Source organism: Calonectris borealis, chromosome 26, assembly GCF_964195595.1.
Source record: "Calonectris borealis chromosome 26, bCalBor7.hap1.2, whole genome shotgun sequence".
NCBI lineage: Eukaryota > Metazoa > Chordata > Aves > Procellariiformes > Procellariidae > Calonectris > Calonectris borealis.
Genome location: NC_134337.1, coordinates 3,988,593 through 4,003,966, shown reverse-complemented (window position 1 = coordinate 4,003,966; position 15,374 = coordinate 3,988,593). Strand labels below are relative to the sequence as shown.

Below are 15,374 nucleotides of genomic sequence, written 5' to 3'. Positions count from 1 at the left end.
CACCCACCCCGCTCCCCTCCCTGGAGACCCCGGGCAGCCCCAGGGCAGGGCAGCGGCCGAGGGGGACGGGGTGGAGGGAGCGGGACCTGCCGGGGGGTGGGGGGGACTCCCTGGGGTCCTGGTGGGGAGAGGGCAGAGAAAAGGGGTTTATTTTCCCTTATTTAAGGGCTGGAGCTGGCAGAGGTTTGGGGGAAACCCCGGCTGTGAGCCCTGCGGCGCTGGCTGCCCGTCCCGCTGCGGTGGGCATCTGCTGGGTCAGGTACCCGTGTCCCTGGGGCCACCGTGTCCCCGGGTGCACCCTCCCCAGCTGGCAGCAGCTTTCCTCGCTGTTTAACCCCCTGCCGTCCCCCCTTCCCCGCAGGGACGTGCAAACCCCCCGTGCCTTCACCCACCCTGCCAAAGGACCTGCGAGAGGGACACGGGATTTGGGGCACCGGCACCCCCAGCCCGTCCTCCCGGTGCTCCCCATGTTGGCTGCGGGAGCAGCAGTCGCACACAGGAAATCACAAGACACATTTTGCTTTTTTTTTCCCATTTCTTTTTTTCCAACCCCCCCGCCTTTTTCCAGAGGCCAAGGCAGTTTTTCCTCCTTCCCCTGCTCCTCTTCTCCGCTCCAGCCGCCCTCCATCCCTCCAGCCGGGATGCTTGCAAGGCTGGCCGAAGCACGTCCGCTCCTCTGCCGTGTAAACAGTACGAAACGGGCAGAATAAAAAGCAAAAGGCAGGAGCTGTTACAGGCAGCTATTTTTAAGTTAAAAACAAAAGACCAACAACCAAGTGTCTTTTTCCTTTCCTCCCACAAAGCATCTCGTGGGTACCCGGGCCGCCCGTCTACCCTCATCATTTGAACCTAAACCACAACTTGCTGCCAGCCAAAACCAAAAAGCAAATAAACAAATAAAAAAACTATAATATAAAAGATCAACATCACTTAGGCTCTCATGAAATGTGCAGTTTAAGCAATCCCCAGTTTTCCGTCCCAGTCCGGGCTCGGCGGGTTGCATTTCAGATTTACTGTCCAGAGGGAAACGGCAAAGCTGCCATCTCCCTTTTCCCAAACTCAGGAATCAGGCAGTCCAAATAAAATCCAAATCAAGGGAAGAGCCCTGTGCCAGGGCCAAGGACCTGGGGGCTTCGGGGGGCTTTGGGTGGCCCCGTGCCCGAGGATGGGGGACCCAGCTTGGGGGACCCCTCTCGCCTGCAGGGATGCCCCGGTGTGCACGGCCCCGCGCCCGCGTTTTACAGCTGCTCCCTTTGCAAAACACCCATTTTCAGCCCCAAATCCCTGCAGAGGTGAGAAGCCGAGCGTGTCCCGGAGCAGGAATCAAAGGGGGGATGCGCCCATCCCGGGGGGATGCCCGTGGTCCCCAGAGCAGTTACCCTGCACCCAGCTCCCACGGCCGGCAGCATCCCCGGGTGCTGCGGTGCTGCCGGTGCCAGGCTGCTCCCGCGCGGGTCGGGTCAGCGTGGGCCCAGCCAAGGGCAGCTGCGGGTGCCATTGTCCCTGCGGGTGCCATTGTCCCCACGGGTGCCATTGTCCGGGCTCACGCCTGGGCTTTGTCTTCCCTGAACAATGGCCGGGGTGAAGCCACCCGCAGCCAGCACCCGGGAGGGAGGGAGGGGAGGAGGGAGGGACGAGCCTAGCCGCCATCCCCCCCCCAAAATTCAGGCAGCCCCTTTCTTTGCAGCTGAGGGTTGAGGTGCAGCAAAGGGCAGAGCCCCCCGCCACGCTGCCCCCCACCCCGAACAGGGCTGAGGGCCAGGAGCTGCTTGTTGGGGTAAATCCCGAGCAGCCCCGCTGCAGCGCGCAGGGTCGGTCCTGACGGGCACCGAGGGCAGCCAGTCCCACCGCCGGGCCGGGGGTGGCACGGGGACAGGATCTGGCTGGAGGGGAGTGTGGCCCCGATGGTGTCGTGTCCCCCCAAACCAGCCCTGGGGCAAGAAGCCACGAGGATATTGGGGTCTCCTGCTGGGACGTGCCCCTGTGTCCTGACGATGCCCTGGGGCTGCGGGGTGAGAGGACAATGTGCCGGGGGGCAACAGACCTGGGGGCAGGACTCCTGCGTCCCCCAGCTCCTCCCCCGGGTGACCCCAGCCACCCTCCCACCTTCAATCCCTGCCAAAGGGCACCAAGGTTATGGGGAGCCCCGCCACAGCCACAGATTCATCTGCCTTTATCTCACCCCGATCAACCCCACGCCTCCTCCACCGGCCCCACGTTCCGTGCCCACCCTCCCCTGGGAGCGCTCGCGGGAGACGAGGGCTCTGCACGGTCCTTGCCCTGCACCCGGGCACATTGGTGGTCGTCCCTTAGCTGGGGGGCTCATCCCTCCCCTCCAAGGCTGGGGGGCCAGAGGGGTCCCATGGTCCATCGCCGGTGGCCCTGGGGGGGTTGAGCCTCTCGGCACCCCAGCCACGGTCCGTAGCGCTGGGAGATGTTTTTTGTGGCTGGGATGCAGAGGGAGGTGGTGAAGGTCCCCTGTCCCTCCCGGGGCTCAGCCTGTCCCACCGCCGCCGCTCAGACCGGGTGGACAAACTGGTAGACGAGGCGCTGGGAGATGTCGGGTTTCCGGATGATGCCTTTCTTGTAATACTGCCGGATGGAGCGGCTCAGCTTGTCGTAGTTCATGGCCGGGCGGTTCTTCCGGATGCCCCACAGACGGGCCACTTGCGCCGAGTCCTCGATCTTGAAGATGCCTGGGAGGGGAGCGGGGCACGGGGGGTTACAGCCTCACCTGTGCCCCCAGCACCCGCCCCGGGGCTGCCGGAGCACCCACCCACCTTTCTCCTTGTTGAGCCAGCGGATGAAGCGGCCGTAGTTGTGGGGTTTCAGCAGCAGCTCTTTGAGGAACTGCCAGAGGTGGATGGGTTGGCCGGCGCAGGATGAGTCCACCTCGCTGTCCGCCCAGCTGGCATCACCTCCTGCTGCGGGAAGGGATGGGGATGGGTGAGATGGGGGTGGGGAGAGACCTCTCTGCTTTGCACCACCCCAGGGACCCGCACGAGTCCTTGTCCGGGAAATCCCAGCTCGATGCCTGTGGGATGACTGGAGACTCAGTCCAGGTACTGGGTCTGGAAAGCGGTGGCTTTCTCCTTCCCATCTTGGAGCAGGGAAAACAGCTCAGTCCTGCCCTTGCGCAGCCCCCACAGGGATGCCCGGGGTGCGGGACGGGGCCGGCGAGGGTCTCGTGGACATCTCCCCTTCGCTGCACCTTGCAGACAGCCCAGGGGCTGCTCCGGGGCAGAGGGACTGCAACCACACGGATGCTGCTGCAGCAGCCGCTCCAACGCACCAGATAATTGCAATTAAGCAGGGAATGACCTCTCAAATACCCCGGACCTGTCTGAGGCAGAAGTGAGTCCAGTGGAGCTGAGCCCGTGCAGAACTCACCGCAGTATCTCACATCTCCCGGGGCGGCTTTTTCCTTCATCCAGGCGGCTGGAAGGGAGGAGGGGGCGGTCAGAGGGGCATCTCCTGCTGCACAGCATCGCCCACCCTCCCCAGCTCCCTCCCGCTCCCTGGCACCTACCAGACTTCCAGATGTCGAGGTGGGCGTGCAGGATGTCGCCGCAGGCGGGCGAGCGCTGGCAGAACTGCTCCTCGGACATGGCACACAGGTCCTTTCCCGACAGCTCCTGGAAGGACTTCCCGATCTGCGGCAGCCGGTACTGGTGCTCCGTCCACAGGATCCACTTCTGCACGTTGCCGGGGCTCCAGTCCGCGGGGTCTGGAGGCAGAGGGTGAGTGCGGCCAGCGACAGCCCGGGCAAAGCCCGGGGAAACTCATCTCACCCCACAGCAGCCCCGGGAACCCAGCCCCTCCTGCCCCGCTGCAGCATCACCCACCAGGGTGGGAGCACCCCGCTCCCAGCCTGCGCTGGTCCCTGGGGACAAGACTGTCCCCTTGCCACCTCCTTCGCTTTGGGAAGCCTCATCCAGCCTTTTGGAGCCCCACTTGCTCCCTGCACCATTCCGGGTGACACCAAATGCTTCAAGGGAGTGGGTGGCAGAGCTTGCATAAAGCCAAGCCTGCCTGGGTCACGGCAGCGATGCCCCGAGGAGGATACCCCAGCGATGCCCAGTGGCAGCAACACCCCGGGGAACTCGGTCCTGGGCTGTCCTGCTCCCCTCGCACCCAACCCCACGCCCAGCTCAGATAACATCAGCTGGCTCCAGGCTGTCCCCATCCCATCCGCCTGTTCCTAATGTCCCAGGGAATATGGGATAGAGAAAAGGAATATGGGATAGAGAAAAGGATAATAAAAGTCCCACTGCCTGCTCCTTGCTACCGCACGCCCTCCCCAAGAGGGGAAGGGACCCCCGGCTCAGGGGAAGGGACAGGCTCAGCATCAGGTCGCTGTGTCCCCGCACCTCTCTGGCTCTGCGGCACCGGCTGGGTCACGCTGGCACCCCACACCCAGCACAGGGCTCTGCGTAAAGCTCTGCCTCAGCTTAACTCCAAGCCAGCGAGGCTGGAGGGGTATTTTGCTGGCATCCCTGGGCGTTAGCAAACAGCCCTGCCCAGGAGCGATACCCAGGGGACCCAGGCAGCGGCCGTGCTCCCCCAAACCCCAGCAATCTGCTTGCAAATCCCCCCGAGCTGCAGCATGGCTTTAGTTCCCGCACTGGCACATCCCTCCCTCGCTGCACCCTGCCCGCAGCCCCCCCGGGGAGGGCTGTGGGGGCACCCACCTGCGGCGATGTTGAGGAGCTTGCAGGCCGTCTCGATGTCCTTCAGCACTTCTCCCACCACCATGCTCTGTACCTGCTCCAGCGAGTGCTCCTCCAGGTGCAGGCTGGCCTGCAGGTCCCCCTCGGCCCCCAGCCCCAAGCCCTGGCTATCGATGATGGGACATTGCTCCGGCTCCTTCTGCGCCTCCCCTCGCCCCCCCTGGGCACCGCTTTGGGACGGTTCCCCCATGCCCTTGGTGGCCCAGGCGATGTCCTCCGAGTAGAGCATGTCGAAGTAGTGCAGGCAGAAAGCAGGCAGGGGTTGCTCGGGGGTGGCGGGGGGGCTGGGGCTATCCGGGCAGCCCCAGCTCCGCGTGTCGGGGTCCCGGGGGGGGGGTAGCAGGGCAATGTCCGACCGGGCGAGGCGGCTGGGGGGCAGAGCGGTCAGCCCGGGGCTGGCGCTGCCCATCCCTCCGCTCAGCGCCGGCTCCAAACCTGCCGGGAGAGGAGGAGAGGAGAAGAGGAGAGGCTCACCCCAGCACCGATTCCTGCCTTCCCGCCCAGCGGCCAGGCACAAAGGGAGGAACTAAGCCTGTTAGAGGGGAAAAAACCTCCAAAGAGACCCACGGTGTCCTGTGAGCCCCCGGATGAAGGCAGGCTCGGGGTCAGCCGTGGGGCTGGGGGGGCTGTCCCAAATTTGGGAGGGTCAGCTGCAGCAGCCAGCAGGGAGAAGGAGCCCGGGGAACGAATGGGTCCCGACCACCGCGGGCTTTTGGGGTCTTCCCCTGAATCGCACAGCGGGTTAGCAGCAGTTCAGTCCCAGCTGGGGCTGGACACCCTCGCAGGAGGCAGCGGGGCATGCTGGAGGGGCTCCGAGGCACCTATGCAGGGCGGCCCGTGGGCACCAAGGGCTGCGGGATGCCTAAAGCACCCAGGCACATTTCTGGGCATGGAAAACATCATCTGCTGCTTTCACCTGAGGATGCCCCAGCAGCGACGGCACCCAAACCCGGCTCTCCTGGGCCGGGGACTGAGCCCAGCACCGCAGCACCCGGCTCTCCATTGCTGCTGCCAACCCCCGGATGAGAACTTTCCTTTTACTCTCTTGCAAGAAAATCTCCCCAAATATCAGCCTGTCCCCATCTGTCTCTGGTACGCGGGGAGTCCTGGAGGCCACCGAGAAGAGGATGAGCCTGCTGAATTTCCATGGCAACACCAGGGAACGGCTCCATCCGTGGAGAAACCTCCCCAAGAGCCGTCCTGAGGCTTTGGGAAGAGAAAGCCCCTGCCAGGGGAGAGGCTGGTGACGGGCACGGCCAGGGCACCACCGAGCTCCTTGTCTGCCTCCAGCAGAAGAAAAAAAAAAACACCTCAAATAGGTTATTTAAAAGCAGAAAAAGTAACAGCTTTTGCAACGGAGCCTGCAATAAAAAAGGACGGTGCAAAGCCTGAACTAAGCCGAAAAGAAAGAAGGCAGCCCCCAGAGTGGAGTGGGACACAGCGGCCACGGAAAGGGGGTCCCTGTTTGCTCTGAATTGCAGCTGGGGGGAAAAAAAGGTTTAAAAGACTAAAGGGGAAAATACACCATCGGGTTCCTCCAGATGTGGGTCCCTCGAGAGCGGGGAGCCGAGCAGCCGGCTGCTTGGCGTAGGAGGGACGCTAGCGACCGAGCGCCCAGGACGGTGCGTTGCCGTCCTGCAGCTCTGCCGAGCCAAACGCTGCTGGGCTCCACGCTGCTGGGCCCGGCTCTGCTCCCGAGGTGTTAATTAAACATCATTAATAGCCACGTGCCACGGCCCTGTTAACCGCAGCAGGACTGGTGGGGCTGAGTTTAATGCACTCAGTGGGGATTTTAATGCCCCCAGAAGTACGGTTTTTGAGGCTCTGCATCACCTGCACCACGAGGAAGCTCTGCCCAACATTTCAGCCTTGGCAAAGCCCAAAAAACCTTGGAAAAATGCATGGAGGAACCGTGGCTGCCCAAACAGCACCTGCACCAGCCTGACCCCACGGGGACCCGGGGAGGGGCTGCAGGTTCGGGTGCTGGAGCCCATGTCCCCGAGGGGTTTCGGTAGCACCTCAACGAGGAAGAGGAGGAGGGAGAAGGGGTGCCCGCGCCACCGAGCTGCCCCCACTGCCCAAACAGTTTCCCTGAGAGATGGTGTTGGCTTCCAAACCTCTCCTTGATTTGCTCTGGATTAAAAGAAGAGCTTTAGCAGCTCAGCCTTAAATCCAGCCTCACGCTGCTCCCGGCACAAAAGGGAAGCGGTAACAGCTTGCATGGCTCCAGCCCGCTGCACGGCGCCGGCTGCAGGGGCTTTCTGGGGAGGGGACGGGGGTCTTGTCCCCAAGGCTCCGGGATGCTCTGGGGTCGTGGTGCATCCTCCGCCGGGCTTCGCTCTTGCAGCCTCCAGCCAGACACACGGAGGAGCAGGGCTGCGGAGCCAACCCTGGGCACGCGGCGGGATGGATGACCCCAGCCCCATCCCCATCCCCATCCCGTCCCCGTCTTCCCGGTCGGGAGCAGAAGGACCCGATCCCTTGGGCAAGTGGCCCCAAAAAACCTGAGCACTCACCCGCCGAACGGTGCTGTACTCTCAGGGCGGGGGCCTTTGTTTGACTTTCTCCCGCTCTGGCACGCAGGCGGCCGGGCTGGGTGGGGACCTGTTTGCTCTAAAAAACTGCTTTGGGCAGCCGTTTCCCTCTCCTCTCCCTTTTTTGCTTTTCCCTAGAAAAGGAGAGCTGGAGGAGCAGCCCCGGGCGCACCGAGATGCTCATGGAGAGCACTGACCCGCATGGCACCCCAAAAACCTTCACGTTCCCTGCCCGAGCTAAACGGGGCTGTGCCGGTCATTGCATCAGCCCTGGCAAACGCTCCCCGGCTTGTGCCCGCTGCCGGCGGTGAGCGTGGCCCCAGTCCCATGGGCTTCGCACCGGAGCTCGCCTGCGGCAGAGCCACACCACCGCAGCATCGTGCTCATCCCACTGCTGCAGGCACGAGGGGATGCGATCAGGGAATTACCTCTTACAGCACTTTAAACAGCAACCACCAAGATATAAAAGCCTGCCAGGCCCCCGAGGTTTTGCCTTCATGGCACCAAGATGCGGTGGCAGGGGCTCAGCAGCCCGTGGGGAGGCTCCGAGTGAGAGCGGTGCCGTCCCTGGGGTGCCAGGCAGAGTGGGGTGCTGCCCGCAGGACACCCACCCCTGCCCCAGCACCCTCGCCCAGCCCTCCCCATGCACCGGTGCTGCCTGCAACCCCGTCACGGGCAGGCAAGGCTCTGGTGCAGAGCAGTGGTGGAGAAGACCCCAAACCGGGATGGAGCAGACCCCAAACTGGGATGGAGCAGACCCTAAACCAGGATGGAGCCATCAAGTCCCCCTGAGTGTTTTTCCATCCCTGAGCCCCAAAACGATGAGTGACCTCGCATCACTCCCCGGTGCTACCCACGGATTTAGAGGCGAGGTGCCCCTGCTCCCCACTCTCGCCGGCACCGCGGCGATGCTGCGGCAAAGGGCTCGTTCCCGCGGCAGCGCGGAGCAGGGCGAGGAGGAAAAGGCAGCGGCCGCTGCCAAAGGGCACCGTGACAGCCCGGCCCCGAACGGCTCCAACAGCAGCTGAGAAAACAAACCCAGACGTTCCCTTCGAGCAGAAAGCTCAGGGCGGCAGGGCCAGCAGCAAGCCCGGGGTTTTGGGTGGTGCTGGGTGTCGGCTCAGCTCCACGGGGTTGCAGGGACTCAGCCCCATTCGGAGCCCAGGGAAGCAGCGGATGCCGCAGCTGAGGGGGATGAGGATGGGGACAAGGATCTCCTGTATCACCCCGAGCTCTCCTGGCAAACGCAACCCCCCCATCGCTCGGGGTAGCAACACCGGCACCGGTGACGGGGGAGAACAGGGATCAGCCCTTGGGAGCAAGCAAAAAAAAAAAAAAAAAAAAAGAAATCCACCCAACCACCACCCTCAAACAATGGGTCCGTTAATTAAAATTAAATCTGCGGTTAAACAGGTTGTGCCGGAGCACGGCTCGGGAAGCCCCGTGGGACCGGCGGAGGTTGGCCCGCTGCAGGAGGAGGTGCTGCCCGCGGCACCCAGGATGTCTCCCAAATCCCGGGGCACTTCCGAAAGCCCTTCCCAGGCAGCCAGGCTCGGGAGCGGCCAGGGCGGTGGGCCCGGCTGCGGGGTCACCTCCAGACCCCGGGGTCACCTCCAGCCCCCAGGCAGCGGGGGGGATGGGGACAGGGATGTGTTGTGCCATCTGGGGAAGGAACCTGAGACGTGCGGGATCCCGAGCTGTCCCAGACCGCCCGGAACAGCCCCCCGGGCAGTGGGATTTGTCTTTATCCGATCCTTGCGGCTTCGCCCACCCCGCATGCCTCAGCACAGCAAGCCGGGACCCCAGGGGTGGGAGAGGATGGGGACCCCACGGACCCAGCAATCCTCTCTTTGCCTAAAAGCCCATCCCGGGCTGCAATCCGGGTGGTTTTTCCCTGTTTTCTGGTCTGACTCAGCACCTCTTGCCCCGGCCACCTCCCTGAGCTCAGCTCGGTCCCCAGGGAGGGGCCAGCCCACGCCGCCATGCACACCCCGAGGATAACCGCACCGGGGCATGGGGAGGCGATGGAGCCTGTGGCTGCCGGCCAGGAGGAGACACGAGCTGTTTTATGGGGCCCAGATTAAGCAGGTGAAGGGACGTGGGGTCCCTGCACGGGCCGGGGCTGCAGCAGACACCCGGGTGCTCAGAGGCTGCTGACATTTTGGGGTCCTGCCAGCGCGTCCCACCCACCCTGCCAGCCTCACCGCGCCGGCTGTGCCACGTCCCTTCCGGCTGCCAAACCCTGCCTGTGCCACGCACCCCTTTTATCTCTGGGTGGAGGGAGGAGGGATTGGCCAAAATCACCCCGCAGCCGGGGCAGGGGCTTGGGACGGTGCTCGGGGGGGCCTGGGGATGGGACCGGGGGTCTCGCTCTGGTACCCTGCTTAGTGATGGGGTTGGGGCCAGGGCAAGCCCAGAGCTCGTGTGGGATGTATGCACAGGAGGGATGCAGCCTATCCTGGGGGTCCTGGACCCCCAGCTCCCCTCCAGCCTTCTCCGACACCACCAAGGCCCCCCCCCGGCTCCTCCTACCGTTACCTGCATGGGTGCTGGTGCGGTGACGGGGCGTCCCCACGGGTCCCCACGCCCCGGGTCAGGCTGCCCTCTCCATCGGCGCAGGGAGGCAAACAGCAGCGGGGGGGGGGACGACGGGTACAACCCGCCGGTGGCCTGAGCGAAGCCCCGGTGCTCGGTGTCCCCCAGGTGAGCAGCAGAGCTTGGTGTTCCCCATGCAGGGCCAGGGAGCCCCTATTTATAGCAGCACCTTCCTCCCCCGCGAGCTCCCTGCCCATGAGAAAGCCCGTATTGTGGGGGATTTGGCAGCTGAGCGGCGTTTGTGTTTCACTAACCGAGCAGAACCATAAAAATCAAACCTGGAGCCAATGTGCCTTTAGCACTGACAGAAAAAATACCCAGCAGAAAAAGCAGAGCAGCGCTGAGACAGTGCGGGTCTGATAAAGGGGTTCAAAGCGCTTTATAGAGACACCCCTGAGCTGGCAGCTCCTCGACGGCCACTGGCTGCTTATCAGTCACACAGTGGCCCAAAGCACATCGTCCCCTGCCTCCCGCCAGGCACAGGGGCTCGTGAGACCCTCAGTGTCCCTGCTGGTACCGGGTGGGCTCGGGAGGAGCCGGCCCCAGGAGCCCTGGCTCCCATCTCACCCTCCTCACCCGAGCAGGAGGGGGTTGTGAAGACACAAAGTTGGCAAATCCCCTTTTATTTTGGGTGACACCATCTCGAAAAGTGCCAGGAACCTCATGCCAGGGCACAACCTGTCCCTCTTTAGCCCTAACGGCACCTGGAGGTGCAAGAAGCCGTGGGATGGGATGCTCACATGGGACGGGATGCTCACATGGGACGGGATGCTTTCATGGGACGGCACCGTGTCCGCCCCGAGTTGATGCTGAAAGGGTTGTAGGAGCCCCAGGAGGGAGGGAAGGTGGGTGCTGGTGGGCGCTGGTGGGTGCTGGTGGAGCATCGGGCAGCCGGGGAGGGTCGCGGCAGCAGCGTGGGGCTTACCTCGAGGGTGCGCGGGTGGCTCAGAAACCGCATGGGTCCCGGCGTAGGGTGGGAAGAGCCGTCCCCGTGGTGCTCGGCACGGCGGCCAGGGTGGGCATGGCCCGAAGCGGGGTGCCCCGGCACCGGCAGGGAGGGTGGCCAGCAGCACCCTGCCCGGCTCAATGCCGGCCCCGCGGCGGCAAGGTGGCCGGGCTGAGCCACATCGGCTCTCAGCAGGCACCAGCGGGATGGGGACAGGGATGGGGACAGGGTTGGGGACAGGGAGGGGGACAGGGCACCCCGAGCGGCTCCGAGGGCAGCGGAGGGATGAAGCCAGCCGGCGGCCGTGCCGAGGTATGTGAGGGGGAAGCCGGCAGCCGAGTGCAAGGTGCTCAGCAAATGCCTCCTTTGCCCATTATATCTAATTCCTTCCTTATTTACCTGAACAAACAAGCTGGGTGCTTACCTCAGCTGGAGGTGTTTGAATAGCCCGAGCCGGGGTTAACCCTTGAGGGGTGCGTGGAGGCACCGGGCTCAGACCCGAACGGGCCCTGGGAGGGGAGTGGGGCAAATCCGGGCACTGTTAACCCCTTCCCACCCTCATCTGAGACACCCGGCCAAGAGATGGGGACGCTGCAGGGGGTGAGACCAAAGGCTCCTCCTGGTCTCTGCAGCACAGAGACCTGTTGGGTACACGAGAGTCCATGGCTGGACCCTGCAGCACGACATCGCTCCCATTTTGGGGCCAGGAGCATCCCCGACGATACCCCAGGAGCATCCCTGACCGATACCCCAGGAGCATCCCCGACAATACCCCAGGAGCATCCCCGACTGATACCCTAGGAGAATCCCCGACCGATACCCCAGGAGCATCCCCGACAATACCCCAGGAGCATCCCCGACGATACCCCAGGAGCATCCCCGACCGATACCCCAGGAGCATCCCCGACCGATACCCCAGGAGCATCCCCGACAATACCCCAGGAACATCCCCGACGATACCCCAGGAGCATCCCCGACCAACACTCATGCAAGCGTAGCCATGTGGGGCTTGCGATGGAGGCAACAAGCTGCGAGTGAGGATGCTCAGAGCCGTCAGGGACAAAAGGAGCCCCTCACACCAACCAACCCATCCCTCACACCAGGGATACGGCACCGTCTCCTCCCCGGGGGTCCGCGCTGCTGCTGCCTGCGGGCAGGACGGGGCGCCGGGGGCACGGCAGGAACGTGCAGCGCTCCAGGCCTGAGTTGTCTTCACCGGCATAAGCAGGAAAAAGCCGTTTTGACCGAGACAGACACCAAGTTGGTATTTATGGTCTTTTTTTAACACGTGAAGAACGCAGGGCAGTTCAGGCAGTTCTACCACGCACGTAGCACTGCTGAACCCAAACTCCCCCGTGCCCTAAAAACCCACGTCAGACAAAACCCTGGCCACAAACGCACGATGCAACCCGGGGCGGACCCACGTCACTGCGTCCCGGCGGCCACGTGGCCGTCACACCTGGGCTTTGCATCCCTAGCCCATGGAAAGTGCCGCGGCAAAGCCAGCATCCCTCGGCCACCCTGACCCCGGGGCCGGTGCGCGGCGGCGGCGCGGCACAGCCGATAAGCCGTCCATCGGAGCTGTTTGCCGGGAGGAAAATAAAACCCTGTAGGAAGGCGATCCCTGCGTTACGTCTTCCCCGGCCCACCCGGCGCGTTGGCAAAGGGCTTTGCCGCGCTATCGCCAGCGCCAGGAGTTTCTGCCTCCCTTTTGAAACGCCTCAATGTTATCTTATCGGTGGGGAAAATGTTCCCCCCGGATTAGGGCTCCTGCCATCCAAGGGGAGCTTTTTTCCCCTGTTTTGGTAAACACGGCCAAGGCCCGGAACACGTGGCGGCGGGTGGGGGGAGACGTGGGCTGGGGAGGGCACGGGGGGCGAGCGGCTGCAGCGGGGAAGCCACCAGCCCCCGGTTGGGCTTTGCCATGGGGTAGGTGCAGAGGGTGGGGATGTGGCACAGCCGGGAGGGGGGTCCTGGCCACCCAGTGCCCCCCCCCAGTGCTGCCAGCTCACAGCAGCCATGGCACAGCCCCCCGTGCCACTCGGAGCATCTCCTCTCTGCTGCGGGCAAAGCACCACGGGCACAACCCAGCACTGCTGCCCTGCGGCAGCAGGCCTGATCCTGCACCCCTCGAAGCCCGGTCCAAAGCTCCAGCCAGCTGCAGCAGGTCGGGCTGCCGGGGTTCGGCTCCCCCTGCCTCGCTCTTGCCTGTTTTTGACCCGCGATGCCGGGTCCCGGCCGGAGCCACCGCGGGAAGCCGGGAGCAGCGGGCACCGCGCCGGGGCTCTGCCCGGCTCAGGGGCTGGTGCACAGCACCCAAACCTGCTCCCGTGTCCCACCCCAGCATCCCCACGTGGGAACCAGGGGCAGGAGCATCCCAGCGCAGCCCTGGAGCCGAGGCCGTAGCCCTCCACAGACAGCATGGAAATGCAGGTGTCTCGGCTGTGGAAACTTAAGATACAGAGTAAAACCGTGTGTAAACTCTACACCCACGCACACGCGAGATGTGCTGGGCATCGCTGCTGCCCCACCGCCGGGCTGCCGGCTCGGGGAAAGTTTGCCGAGCAGGTTACGGTTTGCACTGGTTGTGCAAGCTGGATTTGCACCTCCTCGCTGTGACATCACCCGCAGGTCTCCCTCGTTTATTAGGTTTAATTACTACTTGTTACCAGAGCAAACATCAAAACAGTGCACCTGAAGGAGCCAGGAGCAAAGCGGAGGAGAGCGCGATCGGGGACACCGGGTGACAGCAGGGTGTCACCAGGCAGAGGGGACGCCCTGGCAGTGCCCGGTGCCGGGTCCCTGCTCCGCAGCATCCCAGACCCGGGTTATCCCGGTCTGTCTGGGAACCTGTTGCCCGTCTCACATCTGGGTCTGAAAAACCTTTTCCTGCTCCTCTTATCGGTAGCACCAGAGATTTCGATAAGCAAAAGAGATTAAAGGGAAAAACATTTGCTTTGCCGTGCGCGGGGAGAGCTGGCCAGCTGGGCAGCATGTCGCGGAGCTGCGAAAACAGGCAAAAGGCTCCAAAACGAGATCCCTGCTTTCCTCCCCAAAGCAGGTTTGGTGGCTGCAGCCGTCCGGCGTCACCGGCCATGCCGTGCTCTCGCCGCCGCCTTTCGCAATCGCGGTTCAGCAGGGCTCTGCTTGCATATGCAAACCAGGAAAAGAAGAGGTTGCAACACCTGAGGAACAACAAAAGAGGGGAAATAAAGTCTGGCTTTTCTGCCCCATCTGCGCAGTTTTCAATGCTTTTTCCTTGTCCTCCCTGTCAACCCATCGGCTCCGATTCCAGTGCCTTTTGCCACAGCTGAAACTTCAACGCTTGGGAACGCGGCCGGAGGGGAGGGATGGAGAAACGGCTCATGAATCAGCCTGGAAGAATCTCTCTGCCCACCTGCCTGCAGCTAATCTCTGGCTCCATCGCAAGAATAATAGATAAGCAGCCATGTAATATATAATAAAGCTATTGAAGGCACTTGATGTCACTGCAAAAACCACAGAAGCCATCGAGCCTGATTTGTCCCCGAGCTGAGCGGCGTTTCCTGGTCCCCCGCTGCAGCGGGCTTTCCTCTGCTTCAGCTCCTGCGCCGCGTTTGGGGACAGCGGTGGTCCCCGGGCAAAGCAAACCCAGAAGCTTGGGTCCCTCCGAGAGGCCTCATCCTGCATCCCCTGCCCGCGCTCCGGGCTGTACAAAGGCGATGCTCGGAGAGGAGATGAATCCCCGCTCCCAGGCTGCAGGATGGGCTCTCTCGGGCTTTTCTGCAACCCAAGGAGAGCGAAAACTTTGAAATGGTCGAAATGCCTTTAACGCACCCCTGGCTCAAGTCCAGAGGAGCCACAACGGCAGCACCCAGCACCTCAGCCCCATATTTGGGAGGTATTTTTGTCCCAAGACGCACGCCACGGCTCCAGGCCGGCAGCATGGCGAGGAGGGATGCTCCCAGGCTGCCACCCAACCGAGCATCCTCGGGGCTTCCACCTCCCCAGCACCATCACCCGAGTACCCGCAGGGGCTCCGGGGGATGCTCCCAACGCTGGGCTGAGACCAAGGCAGAAACCAACCTTCAAACTAACCAGTAACCACGGGGAAAGCACCAGGGCATAGGGAATCCCTGCTGAGGGCGAGGGAGAGCCTGGGATCCCGGGGCTGAAGCCACCGTGCAGGAGGAAGGTCCCAGCGGGAAGCGGTGGCTGCTCACTCCTCTCCTGCCGCCCGTAATCTTAATTGCTCTTCACTGGCTGTTTGCTAACAGCAATTTGTTTCCTCCCGGCCTGCACCGAGAGCGTTTATCGCTCTCGCTCGTGTGTTATTTCAAGGTAACGCATGTATGGAAGCTCAGAGCCTGGAGTGCTCCCTGCGATCCTAGAAAGAGTCTCGATGGCAGGAGTGGAGCAGGCAGAGGGTCCGGGAGCCAGCAGGTCTCAGACATGTCTCGCCCGCTGCCTGTAAGCTCCTCTTTCCCCAAAAAGGGCAGGGGGCTTGGCAGAAGGTGGGAATACCGGCCACATTTTGCATCCCAGCTCCCGTCTGCTTTGTAGTCTTGACTCAGCGCCCACCCTGGGAGA

General features: G+C 63.2%; 1 protein-coding gene across 2 annotated transcripts; it reads right to left on the bottom strand.

The window, feature by feature from the left end:
- Window positions 1-552: 552 nt before the first annotated feature.
- SPDEF (SAM pointed domain containing ETS transcription factor) lies at window positions 553-5,159 on the bottom strand. 2 transcript variants are annotated; one of them, XM_075174233.1, is made up of 5 exons: window positions 4,692-5,159; window positions 3,530-3,727; window positions 3,391-3,438; window positions 2,781-2,924; window positions 553-2,696 (listed from the first exon to the last, which is right to left on the bottom strand). In XM_075174233.1, the coding sequence occupies exons 1-5, from the start codon at window positions 5,137-5,139 to the stop codon at window positions 2,518-2,520; spliced, it is 1,017 nt and encodes a 338-aa protein (XP_075030334.1). In that variant the 5' UTR covers window positions 5,140-5,159; the 3' UTR covers window positions 553-2,517. The 2 variants fall into 2 exon arrangements, with proteins under 2 accessions (XP_075030334.1, XP_075030336.1); XM_075174235.1 differs by having other exon boundaries at window positions 2,781-2,921.
- Window positions 5,160-15,374: the final 10,215 nt, after the last annotated feature.